General features: G+C 44.9%; 1 protein-coding gene across 2 annotated transcripts; it reads right to left on the bottom strand.

Annotated features, from left to right (window-relative positions):
- Positions 1 to 1,560: 1,560 nt before the first annotated feature.
- On the bottom strand, positions 1,561 to 13,198 carry LOC8052738 (glycogenin-1). 2 transcript variants are annotated; one of them, XM_029973063.3, is made up of 7 exons: positions 13,095 to 13,198; positions 9,640 to 9,781; positions 6,482 to 6,656; positions 4,831 to 4,993; positions 4,349 to 4,475; positions 2,994 to 3,174; positions 1,561 to 2,034 (listed from the first exon to the last, which is right to left on the bottom strand). In XM_029973063.3, exons 1-7 carry the CDS (start codon positions 13,102 to 13,104, stop codon positions 1,750 to 1,752), a joined length of 1,083 nt encoding a protein of 360 aa, XP_029828923.1. In that variant the 5' UTR covers positions 13,105 to 13,198; the 3' UTR covers positions 1,561 to 1,749. The 2 variants fall into 2 exon arrangements, with proteins under 2 accessions (XP_029828923.1, XP_029828922.1); XM_029973062.4 differs by lacking the exon at positions 13,095 to 13,198 and adding an exon at positions 10,451 to 10,928.
- Between the last annotated feature and the right edge of the window lie 623 nt (positions 13,199 to 13,821).

The following is a 13,821-nucleotide window of genomic DNA, read 5'->3' as shown; positions in this document are numbered from 1 at the left end:
TTTGCAACCTACACTCCACACCATCAAGATCTGCACCAGTGACTGTTCTCAACCAAAAGCTAAAAATAAATGTCTCTTACACGCACGTAATTATTAACGCCCATTTTGGTAATTTACTTCGAATCTCTTACAGATTAGGCGAGCGCGAGCACCGCGTGCAACTACATTCCCAGCATTATCCTTGATGCTTGGGTAATTCCACAAAAGAGCTCGTTCTAAGCATGCACTCTGAACCTCACTCAAATATGGCATCCAGTGAATAACCCCTATATCCTGTTAATATCCATAATCAGTCAGTTTTTTTTACTTGACTCAAAGTAATCACACCTTTCAAATAGTATATACACCATAATATATATATATATACATATAGAGAGAATGAGAGAAAATGAGATAGTCCGTTGCAACTGAAGAAGGTATGGCAAAGGAAAAGAAGGCCAGTGAGGAGGAAGGAGACTGAATGCTGGAGAGAGGAGGTTCCCTCTCTCCTTTTCAGCGTTCCATCAGCTTCTCCCTCCTCATGCTTCCTTTCCCTCGCCCAACCTTCCGATCATTCTGTTTATGACAAACGTATAACTGCTCGCAAACAGCAGTCAATTTTCCTAGTGAATGTGACCAAAATGTGTTCTTGCTTCACCGTCTCCACAATTTCGAACATACTTTGAAGCTGGGGACATCGAACCAGTTGGCCACAAAAATAAGACGTGCAATAGATTTTATTTTGAGTTGACTTTAAGTGTTCAGGTAAAGAGAAAGGGGAATGACAGGAGAGATGTGGGCCTTCTCTAAGGATGCAAGTCGCTACCCGGCTTTGGGAAAGACAACCAAACAAGGTTAAAGGGGCAGAGGGTAAATGCAAAAATAAATTGTGTTTGCTTCAAAAAAAATGAGGGGGGGGAATAATGTCATCAGTTGGTCATTGTTCACAAACGTTCTGCAAGTCCTCCTTTCTTAAAAAGATAAGCAGGTCCTTGTAGGCTTGAGCGGCATACGCATGTCGGGGCAACTTGCGCATGGTCTCGAAAGAGGAAATCTGAAATATGCAGATGAATGAATTGCGAATGAAATATTATGAAGCCGCCGAAAGAATCTTTGGCAGTGCTAGGAGTGTCTTTCGGTATCTTTGCAACTTTTATTACATTCTATCAGTATGGCTCAGTTACCTGCTTATCTTCAACCATGTATGAAGGTGTATCCATTTAAGGATACACCATACAATCTGTGCATACAAGAAATCGTGATATGTCGTCCTGGTTTGACCATAACCAGCTCGACAATGCCCAAATGAAGACTATGCGAAATAAACAAATATGTCAACCCCACCAAATGAAAACACAGAAGCCACTTTTTTATGTTGTATAATATATTCATCCTTTTCGCCGCATTCCTTTTTTGTTTCACAAAAAAAAGAGCACAGCAATATACCACTCCAGAAAAAGCTGTTATAGAAAAAATAAACTGCACTATAAAACTGCAGTCTAGAAATTTTCCAAGGGACAAGTAAAACTAACTGTAAGTGTATGAAAAAAAAATATGTACACTAAAAAAAAAAGGTTCCTGAAAAAAAAAAAAATCCAGCACCTTCAATAGAGAAGAAAGAAACCACCGCAGGGTTAATCATTTGGCACACAACGGAAATATAAAAACCTATGATTTCAAGAAAAAAAAAAAAGCTTCGGCTTGGCGCAAACAATGTATACTACGTCATCAGTTTCGGCTCGTTTCGGCAGTTCTTTCGTTACGGTTAGCTCATTTCTGAACCCCTTTTTGTTGCTTGGGTTGAGCGCCTTTTGTCTTGGAAGCCTGTTCTGGGTGCGCTTGCGTCGTGACGGGCTCCGAGGGCGGGGTAATGGCGGTGTCCAGTTTTTTCTGGATGTTCTCAAAGGCATCGGCACCCAGGTAGTCAATTTGTCCGCGTTCCCAGGCAAACTGTCTTGCCTCCGAGCCGCCGTACATCGCCTGCTCCGTTGGGCTCTGCCGCAGTTCCTCAGCCGTCTTGATGGTTAGCTTGGACATCTCCCCAGCAAGCCCCGCCTGTCAAACAGGCAAACAAAACACCAAGTCAGGGTCCGCAAGTGCACCACAAGCATCATCATCAACTCCATTACTGGGGCCATAAATAACAATGCACGATTTTAGGAAATCGCCGGTCCCGAAGGTTCTGGCAAGAAAATATGTGAACATGTAATGAAGTGATTGCGAAGCCACCGCCTTGCCCCTCTCATAGGATGGAGGGAACTATGGCGCAGATGTGTGGAGCACCTCAGCCACTAGGGAGCAGGACCGCAGGCACTGAGATGCACTCCGATAAGAAACTGAAACCTAGAGTTTTTATGAAATGCCGTAAAATGCTGCTTCTGCCTGTCTTTAAACGGAGTTGACTTGGTGGCTTTTGATGATGCTTAGCAGGTTTCTTAGTAGAACCATATGTTTATTTTCCCGAATTAAAAAAAAAATAGTAAATTTTGGTTAATCATGATGCTAATTAGTATGTTTTTGCAATCGTCAACTTCCACCAAGGCTGGTAGAATGCAATATTTGCGAAATAGCGTTGAAAAACGCAACACCGCTTCTTAACGATAGATTCATTGAGCAGATTCCATGCCACGCCATGCCTTACTTCGTTCTGAGGGTATATAGCAAGTCATAAAATTGGTTCACAGGGCTCAAACTTTGCACCGCTTTCCTTCTATAAGCTACAAAAACAACCTGCAAATTTCACACCAATTGAATGAAAAGTACATTTCTGGAAATTATCGGCCCCAATAAAGTGGTTTTGGTCGAAACACCCTCTTAGATTTAACTTTTTTTTTTACAAATTATTACAGAGGTTAGCATCCAACCAAACAAAATGCCGAAATACAGATATCTGAAGAAGAAATAAACACCGGAAAACATTAGCCAACTTCTCTCCCAAACAAACACTGGAAAAGCTATCGGTCATCTAGAGGGCAATTTGGTGCCAACTACTATGAGACTGATGTGCCACTCACGCATTCGGGGAAGAGGTTTGGCTGGACGTTAGTCATGAAGAGCTCCCACCAGAACTGCAGGTGACCGTGCATGTGCTGGGTTTCCCCACGAGTCTCCACCTGGCCCGTGATCAGGCTGAACGAATGGTGCCAGGGCTTCAGGCTCCCCAGGAAGTGCACTACCTTCACATCCTTGCTGAACCTGAAGAAATCGCAAAGACGAAATTCATTAAAGCGACAATTAAGCAGGATAAAATTGGCCTCTTCTGCCATCCACTGAAGGGGTTTTCGTGCAAACAAATTTTAAAGAACCTATAAGAACGCCCAGTTAAAGGGCAACTCCACTTCATATTTTGTTTTAAAAAAACAATGCAGTCCTTTTCAGTATCGCCTAGGAAGACCACACAAATATTACGACGCAGTTTTGTTTAAATGTTTCTTAAACGACCCAGCACACCTTTGCAACTCGCCAAGTTGCCGAAATCGGCTGACTCGAGCGGGCACTCAGGTGCAACCAAAAGCGCAGACAAGGCTACAGCGTGGACGTAGCCAACATCGAGCTAAACGTTATCACCATTGCCCCCTATTGCTTGTTTTTACTCCTCTGTGCGAGCGTAGCGGACCAACGTAAGCAATGTTTCCTCTCGGCTCTCAGCAGTGCCCACGTGATTGGCGTGGACCTATCGCCTGTCACCGGTCCAACCTAAATCTCTTGTTCTTTTAAAGCAATTTTTGTTAACATCGGAGTGGATTATTGTTATTCTTTTATTCCTCCCCACTTCGCGACAAACTACGCGCCTGCGCAGTGCGCCTCTTGGGAGCTGTACGACCGACCCGCTGTGGTTCTGCCGTTACCGCAGTCTCTCGCGTCACAACCACCGTCGTCTCACCGTTTGTGATTATTGTCTCGGAGTTTCGTACACACTACGGACAATACATGCGCAGACATATGCCACAGTTGTGCAGACGTCGTCCAATGTCTTAAACACCAAAACGTGGCGAAGGGTGCAGACGACACTTGCGGCGCACGCTCACCCCAATCCCCCCCATCATTGCATAGAGGATTACGTGACATATCGTACCACGTGATGGCCATGTTGTTGGTGGCCCGAGGCCAATGTTGCCGGACGGAGCCGAAGTTTCGGTTTCGATTTCCTCTTATGTTTAAAATTAGATTTAAAAATATATATCCTATTTTTTGGGAAGCAAATGACGTAGTGACTTTTATTAGGGCGTTTTAATGCAAAATCACTCATTATCTCGAAATCGAGCGGAGTTGCCCTTTAAATATGGTTGCAAGGCACTCATTCGTGTAGAAGGCAGTGAAGTTAATAAAAGTTATCTTGGGTGAGCAGCCAATGAAAGAAGCAACTTACTGTCTGTACGCTGGAAGGTATGTATAGGCGACATTTGCATTCATGTTATAAATAAACGACAGATGGCGGTTGATGTCCTTTGTTGACCAGTCGCTGAAGTACTGGTTCAGCAGCCCCTGATCTCCGCCTGTAACCGAGAAAAAAGGTGACTACAACTGGCCAAAGCTCTGCCAAAATTAGGTGATTAACGCACATTCTAAAGCAATCACTAGAAGAGGTCCGGAAATGCACTACGAGACTGTCACCGAGTGATGCAGCTTGGTATGTGCAGCACAGTAAAGGCGGTCAAAAGCATTTTGTATCTGCATTACCAAATACAGAACAATATGTCCGCACAAGTCATCCTTGGTCACAGATTCTGAAGTTGTAAGTATCTTGGAACATGATCTGTATTGCTGAGGCTACTGATAATGAGATTCCTTGAGGGGAAGGGAGACGCGAAACAGGCTTCCAGCGAAAAAACAAGAAACAGGGCAACATACCGTCAAAGCTGCCATGTTCATCGGCGAATGCAATGAGAGCATTGAAGGTAGCTTCCGAAGGGACGTAGACGAAGACCCCAGAGTTGAAGCAGTCTGGCCAGCCAACATCCGGAACGGCCGAGAGCTCATCTCTCGAGAAGAGTTCGTCGCAGTTTTGCAGCACCTGCAAAGTTGCATCGCAACCCTTCAGTCTCTTCCAGGTTCGAATATCTTAAATAGCAATCTCGACAGAGTGTTGCACATCTTATTTCCATTCTATTTGCTTGGGCTAATACATCTTTTGATTTGTGCTATATCTTAATGCAGTAGTTCTCAACTATTGATGTTCCTCGGACCCCTTGCGGATCGGCGGATATAATGGAGGACCCCGTTCGTGCCGAGAGGAGAGGAAACGTATAGGTTAAAAGTAAGAATGGTTTAATAAACGACTTTAACAAAGGGATAGTGTGAAGTAGACCTTTCTTATTGACATACACACGAGAGAACTCTCCCGAAAACTGAAACCTTTAATCTCGACCTGAAAAAAGACAACTTTTGTTGCCAGGCTTGACTGATGAGGCAGGGCTTCACGGACCCCTAGAACGCATTCGCGTTCTAGGGGTCCGTGAAGTGGGGTCTGTTTAGTGGTTCTCAAACGGACCCCCATTTGAGAACCACTGTTTTAATGGTAAATTATTCACTTGTACCATAGGACTTCTCACTTTTAAAAATCAAAAACTAGCAAAAAACTGTTACAGTGCTGCCTTACTAGAGCCATACATGATTGCACTTTGAAAGCCTATTCATCTAAAGATGCACACTGCCCAAAATTTGCAACTTAAACATGTCATCAACACCAAGCTCAAACATAATGTGTAACATGCAAAAAAAAAGAATACTGGGGTTTTACATTTGAGGCTATGAAACTAAAGATTCCTTGAGGAAGAAACCACCCCATATTCCAACCCTCCATTTTGAGCTCCAAAAGCCGATATGGAACCACAATGCCCCAGAGGCTGTCGTGCAAATCTACGTAGGAGCTGCAATATTTGTTAAATCAAGAAAACTTGTCAAAGCCAAACAGAAATTTGTGAATTGAAATAACAATTTGTTGAATTAAATAAAAATTTGTGAAATCAAATAGAAATCTGCAATACCTCAAGAATATCAAACTTTTTCTCTAGCAAGGAGGAACGGTGGGTGCTGAGCATGTACGTGCAAAAAGTTCCAGTTGTAAATCTAGCCATCAAACCACCATATGCAGAATTTTATTTTACAAGAAACACATCCAACGCTCAAGTTAAATATCCATCTTCCTGGCAAGAGCCACAACGTCTTTTTGAAGCACCGCCTAACCATCCTTTCTTGCAATGACACTGAGAATGCACTAACTGGAATAAGGGTGCATTGTACGGCACAACTATTGTCAACATGTGAGGTGTGCAAACATGTACAGTTGGTTCGTAGCACACGAGTTTGGCAGCTGGCTGACTAGGCCAACTCTTCTAGCTTCCACTAAGCTAAACCATGGTGAACAACGAACACTTACGAAATACGAGTTAGCTTCAATTCAATTCTGCATGAAAACCGGTCAGTCAGAAAGCGGAGCATCTGCATATGTGCTGTTCCACGTTCAAGGTGAGAACAAACTCAGTAAATATTTTGGGGTTACCATGGTGTCCGAGTCCATGAAGACGCACTTCTTGAACTGGACCAGCCTCCAACAGTGCAGCTTAGTAAAGGTGACGCCCAGCTCAGGGCGGTTGAGCAGCGCCAGGTTGCTGGGGTCTCGACTGTCCAGAAGATTGACCTCCTCAACCAGGTCAAAGACCTGAGAGAGCAACGTCCTGCGAGAACAAAACGAATCTCGATTATAAAGGTTGGTCGGACATACAGCGCAGCGCTAAATGAACACTAGGAACAGCGCTTACGTAGCCCTGACTTCATTGCAACTTGGCACTGATGCAGTGCTGAAGCAGCACTAAATCTGTTGTTCAGGACCCTTATTTTGAAAAGGGATGTTAATCTACGCGATTTAACTATAAGGCAGTAACATTTAGTTTTAACAGCTACGACAGACATTTCTTCTCTGCCACCGCCATGACCTCTCTGGGACTAGAGTCCCTTTCTTTCCGGTGCTCCATGGAGCGGCCGAAAAATGCTACATAGAATTGTTTGTGGGGACTGCGGCATTGAGCACACTAAATACATTTCCTTCTCTACTGCCTCACACACTAGACAAATTCCTCATTTAAACATTGTGACATTTTCACATTAATTTAAAAATTGCTTTTTTTCACATCAACGGGCCTATGTGCATGCTTGCTTACAATGATCTTATATCAGCCATTGCGAACCTTTGTATTAACGTGTGGACGTTTAAAATTCATATTTTCTAGGACTTTTTTTTTTACTGAGATTTATTGTATCCCCAGTTCTGCAATGACCTAAAATGAGGTGGCAGTATGTAAAAATTAATAAATATTGTAAATACAGCATGAAGCAGTCTTGGGCATTAACGAGTTACTTTATCTCAGTAACTTGTAAATGTAACTCATTACTGCTTAGAGAAAATAGCTTGTAACTGTAACAGGGTTACTATTTTTTGAAAGTAACTAATGAGTAATGTCATTACAGTTACTTCTCAGATTTATGTGCCAAAATATTGCAAACATGACCACCAAATCGTCTCGCAACTCATGAGAAAGTCCCACGTCTTGATACTGGAAAGGCACAGCAAAAACTGCTGCAGAAACCATCTGGAGCATGAAGGAAAAAAAAAAAAATTTTGGGTGATCCTGCTTGGACAAGCTGGTCCCGCCAACTGGGAGGATGGGGACACTTGTGTCCGTGCCCGCCATGTATTGTACATCGCCCACAGCGCATGCGGATATAACAAAGCACGACATCTCTGAAGAGTTTCTCTTTCCTTCATCCGGCAGAGGGAGCGAATGCTGTTCACGGAGGACAGTTTTTGGTGATTGTTGCCCCAAACGCCCACAGGCTTACAGAACAAACGATTTTCTGAAGCTCGTCTTTTTGCCGCAACTGACAAGTTTCCTTCCCCTCTAAATTGAATCGCCCAACTCCCAGATGCACTCTTGCAGGGTTTCGACTTTAGGCCCATTTACTGTCCTGCTTGACCCCCATTGCTGTTTCTTGGGTCCTGTCACTTGAGAAAGAGTATGCGCTCGAAATGTCCGAGGTTCTGCTTGTTTGTGCGTTTGCTTGAAATTGAAAGATCGCCTTTAGCCGGGACTAGATACACTTGGCATCAGTCGATTTATAGATATTCATGTCGTGGAATTTCCGGGTGGTCTCTTCTAGTTGGGGGTGGCAAGATGGTTGTGCGCAAACATGTCTAATCTGTTTAGGAAGCGGTGGAGACAAAATCGCAGCAGCCGTTTGGAATCCTACACGCAGTGGTCGTTTGTACCTCAATCAGTGCTTTTGCACCACTGCCGTGTTCAGCAGGTTTGACAAAGGAATGATGCCGCAACATTGCTTTTCAAGTTTTCGAGAGAAGCTTTGCGTGTTATGAAAGATTGTGCGCTTGCAGTGGAAAACGATTCGACTGACGCACGGATCGGAGTCTCATCAGAAAACATCTACAACGCTGATTATTATTGACTTCAAATTTGGACAATTTTTACTGCTCCCGTCCCATTTCGCCTCACCGAAAAAATTCAAAATTATATTTGACCGTCCGTCTCTCACCACGATTTGATATACCCAAGATCTAAACGCATGCTAATGAATTTGTACATACCTTATGGTGGTCGCGCTAATTTTAGAGATCTTCATGGATCATCAGCGATAAATCTGCTAGCTTAACATTTTGAAAAACTAAAGTCTCCTTAATTTTGTCCCTTAGTAACCAGCTGTAACACTGTTACATTTTATCTGTAACATACCCATGACTGGCACGAAGTTAACACTGCATCAGCAAGGTCAGCGCTTATTCAAACAGATTAATAGCACTGTGGTAGCATTTTGGTGAATGTGTGAACCGGCCTTTAAGATAATCATAATTCAAAAGCAAGCCCTGCCTGCTTCAATCAATTTTGCACTTATTGGTCGTCTTGTGCAAGTAATCTTTTGAAGATGCACAATCAACATAGTCAACACTTTCTTTGTTGGTAGAGGAGGGGTTATCACACTCTTCAGAGAGGAGCCTAAAGAGGTTGGAAAAGGAGAAGGAAGAGCAGAAAAGTAAAAAGCACACAGCCCATGTCAGCTCCTTTAAAGAGAATTCAATGCGCAAGGAATTGCAACAAAGTAGCCAACCAGCAATAGAAACCGCTGACCCGTAACTGTCATCGAAATGGACCTCTTGGCGAATATGTGCTGCCACCTAGACACGCGACTGGGTTCGAGGCTAAGTGGTGAGAAAACAACGCGCGCGCGAGGCCTCTCCCACCCGTTGCACTCCCAAAACGTCAGCTACATCCTGTTCACCCATTGAGACGCTGTGACCTAGATACGGCTCCCCCAAACTCGCCTTTGTCCCCATCGTGCATAATCTTCCGCCCTGAAGTCGACACAACAAAACCATCTTCCCTCTCTGCTCGGCCAGAAGGAAGAGAGAGAGGGTACTGGAACCAGTTACTCTCGAACCGATGTTTCTGCAGAAGGTCCATTGTACCGAAGTATAATCCGGTTCACTGATTCTCCGATAATTACCTCCAGATAAAACTGCTTCAAAAATGGCATAAGGAGCCCACAGAGGTGCACCTTGACATTTTGTGAAGCCCGGCACTTTAAAGTGGCTACTAAACTGACACAGGCACAAACATGCATACTGGAAGATGTCACATAAATGCATCCTACCTCATGTGTGTGGTGACTGTGCTTGTGACCAGGATGACAAGTTGCCTGGACGTGTGCACCCTCTTGAGGGAGTGCGCAAGCACAAGGGCTCCCAGGGAATAGGTGTCATCAGTCGCCAAGGTAACAAATGCCTCGTCGGTAACTGCGAAAGAATTGGGCAAAATACAGCAGTTGGCACCAGCATTAATAGTTTCTCTAGCTGGGTGAAACTCTAGAAAGATTCAAGATGGCACTGGCTTATTTTGCTAGCCCTTGTTATAGTCTATTTTCTAAAATACAGCTTACACCTGCCACGGATTAGCTAGATTAATATGTTCTTTCTAGAGTTTCACTACGCTAAAACACTACGGCTATGTGGGAATGACAGTAACCCCGAATGAAGGTACAGTAGTTACGACAAGCCTATTGTGATCTTTAAAAGCAAAAATAAAAACACGTTTTTATTTTTTTTTTTTTTTTTTTAAATCCGATTCCGGAGTGTCTAGCTAACGTTCTCTTAGCGTAAAGCAGCTGTCACAGCGTGCGAAGTGGGAAGTGCGCTCCGGCATGCTGTCACTAGCGTGGCTTGACAGGTCGACTGCGGTCAGCTCAGTCTGCTGGTTCAAAAAGTCGCGTTTGACTGCGTTGCGGCTGCGAGAAACCACATCCCTGCTGCTTATATCGCGTGCCAAACGATTTCTTGAATTGGATTCCACGCTTCATAAAGAGCACAGATGTGCCGGCGACTCGCTTTCGGTTCTCGACGCAACGCAGTCAAACGCATTAAAACTCAAGTGTCTGAATCGGCCTTCACACCCCGAACAGCGCTTACCGGCTTCAAACTCCGTGTCTCGCCCGTACAAAGCGCTGTCGAACGTCATCCGCGGACAGTGGGTACACGAAGACAAGTCGCCGCTAATGTCTAGCGCCTCCATGTAAAATTGAGTCGTGGGCGTTTCGAAAAAGTTCAGCTACCGGTAACGTATACGACGTATACTATTCGACGCAACCGCAGATAACGCGGAGTGGGCGTGTCAAACAGCTGCACTGCCGTGAAGCGGAAGCGCAGGATGGGGCGATTTGACCGCCAAGGTCGTTCACAGCCGAGAAGGTCGTATTTGTTGGTCCCTTCGATGAGCGGTATAACGTGACATGGCGTACGCTTTGCGGTCGCGCTGGGAAAGTAGGTGAATACAGTAAGTTCCACCAAGGCACAGATACACAAGCGAAATAAGCTACGAAAGACGGGTGGTAAATGTATGGCGAATTTTGGGGGAATTTATGAAGTTTTTCTATCGCCCTGGCGGAACTGACCGGAGTTATCAAAATTGCAAAACCAATGGGCATTCGTTTCAGAAAGTTTCGACCAACGTTGGTTTTGACTATGTTGCATATAGTTGGGAAAATATTTGCGAACAAAAAATATTGTTTATTTCAGCTAAACTTTGGAATCTAAAAACAAAAAAGTAAAATAAAAAATAACCAGAATGACAAAATCGAAACACCAAAAAAGATTGATCGCGGCCATCTTGATACATTCAACGCTGATTCAACGAACGGCAACAGCGGCAACAGCCCAACAAAAATGTTATCACAAAAAGAAAAAAAAAAGTTGTTAAAACCTCTAATTTGAGAAATATTTTCGCAAAATACTTTTCTAAGGGACCTTGAAATAGGTCAGAGAAGAGGATCAGCGACTAGAGACGGCGAGGCCTGGAGGCCTGGCATTTATTCTATTACAAGTCCCCCATTCAGAACCGACGGGAGGAGAAGCTAAAAATAGCAGGCGGGAGGGGAGATGAATAGCTACAGACATTTTCGATTCCTTACAAGAGCGTAAAGCGTTCATGAACAATCATGCATTGGTATGCACACGAGCTCGCACACCAGATTTAAGCACTACAGTAAGCAATTCATGAACTCGTAAATTTAATTGGAGAGAGACAATGATGAAAGTATAAACACAAGAACGGACAAAGCGACGCATTTTCCGGCTTTAAACAGCCAGCATAAAAATTTCCAAACAACTATTGTACGGCTAGAAGAAAAAAAATCGTAATGGCATGCAAGGCATACCGATGCTACACTGTACCGATACCCCCGACAACGCATATGGTATATTCGCTCATTTGCAGTATACAAATAGCCACTACAATCTTCAATGACAACAGCAAAACAGTCGAAAAAAAAAATGTTGCCGTTCGTCCTTGAGTGGATTTTCGATAACGACGCTTTGTCGTTGGCCTCCCCACGTTAAAATCGTCTGCTACGAGATTGCGGTTAAGACTGGACCGCAGCGGACCCCACGAGCTATCGAAGCCAATCCAACGCCGAGACAGCGTCAAGTGACGTCACGCACCGGGCGTCGCTTCACCACAACTGCCACAACTGCGCCCAACAGGAAGGCCACGTGACATGCTTTTAACTCTTGATTGGCTCGGAGGATCCGCTGCGGTCCAGGTTAAGTTTGAAACAGAGTAAAGCAGACGCCCAATATTCCGAGATTAAGTCGCACCATTGTGTCCGTCAAAACGCAAGCGGTGTTAATCAATCTAACAACATGCTTGGGCAAGTGAAAATGGAGTCTCAGGACGAACCCTCTTCATAGCCTCCGCACCTTCCACCAAACAAATTGAGAAAAGAAACGCGCCTGAAAGATCTATCGGAAGCGCTTGTCACCGGACGCTCCGTCGGCCCTGTCTCGAGAACAATGCACACGTGACCGCGTGCATACAAATAGGCGATGCGTACCTGAGCTTCCATTCTATTAAAAACCGGGTGCCAACCAAAAATACGTCGTGTCTGGCAGAGAGCCACGCATGTCACGTTAAGAAAACCATGATTCGGCGCACGCACAGTCTCTGCAGCGGCACTGCGGTATTATAAAAAAAGCAGGTAGGATACCGTATTCGCGGGAACCTACTGAACTGAGAGGACCCGAAGGTTGAGTGAAATGGTGAATAAGGTGAACGCCCCTTCCGAGGCTCATTGAACGGGAACTAAGAAAAGCTACCAAAATTCACCACAAAACGCACAACCTCTTTTTTTTTTTTTTTTTTTTTTCAGAGAAGCAACACAAAATTGTAAATTAAACATACTTTTTTGTACGCGCGTGTGTGTGTGCGTGTGTGTGGTGCGCGGCATGTTTGCGCTCAGGCTAAGTTTACGTAACTTTGCGGATGCCTCGCAGTGTACGGGGAGAAAAAATGCGAAAGGCAGGTCGAGAGTTAAACAAACACGTCCCACGACTCCAGCCAAAAACTTGTTGGGCCGGCGCAGGAACCGATCAAATTACAAAGCAGGGCCGACCAGGCCGTAGTTGGAAAGAATAAAAGCAGAAGATATAAGTCGCCGAAATAGTCCGACGCGCCGTTTAACAAAAAGGAAAGGGCGGGTGACATTCAGTGCGAGTTCTTTGTCCTGCTAAGACAGTCCTGTCAAAGTATAGTATTCAAACGCAAAACGCAGCAACTCACCGCGATCCATGGTTCAGGCCGGGAAAGGAGCGTGTCTATGAACCCGGCCGGGGGGCGAGGGATGAATCGGGTTAATGTGATTTTGCGCATGCGCCAGGAGCTTTTTGATGGGTAGCTTCCAAGCGCGAGCGCTCGTAGAGCACGGTCAACTCTCAAAGGGCGTCCATGAGGTTGCGTCACTTTTTCTAAGGCGCTGTCCGCCATGTTTACTCCTTGAGCATTTGTTTCGGTTTCAATTGAATGCGTTTTTTTTTTTTTTTTTTTTTTTTTTTTTTTTTATTACGGATTGCGATTAAATTTGTGAAAGCCGAGACAGCATTTATTGAGGAAGTCTTTGCATCGTTTGACTAGCCTACGTCTTACGCACTCAATCGAAATATTACTATTCGAAGAAGGTAGTCCACGCGAGCCATAGGCGTCGACTACGCAGGGGGGCATCGGGGCTCGTGCCCCCCCCCCCCTCCCCCCCGGGCCATGATCCTTGCCGAGACGCTGTGTACGTGCCATGTAACGGGTTTCTAGTAGTTGCATGTAAACAAAATAATGCACTCGTTGCCTTTATTGACAAAATACATGGGAAATAGAATCCCAGCGCTCTTCCGGGGGGGAGGGGGGGGGGGGGGGGGGCGCAAAGCACTTCCGGAGAACTTCTCAGCCTCCACCCCCCCCCCCCCCCCCCCCCCGGGAAAATGGGAAGTCTACGCCGCTAATGCGAGCAACATCACAA

This window comes from Ixodes scapularis, unplaced genomic scaffold, assembly GCF_016920785.2.
Source record: "Ixodes scapularis isolate PalLabHiFi unplaced genomic scaffold, ASM1692078v2 PGA_scaffold5__190_contigs__length_132052651, whole genome shotgun sequence".
NCBI classification, from domain to species: Eukaryota; Metazoa; Arthropoda; class Arachnida; order Ixodida; family Ixodidae; genus Ixodes; species Ixodes scapularis.
Note: the sequence above shows the minus strand (reverse complement) of the source record. Positions and strands in the feature narration are given on the sequence as shown.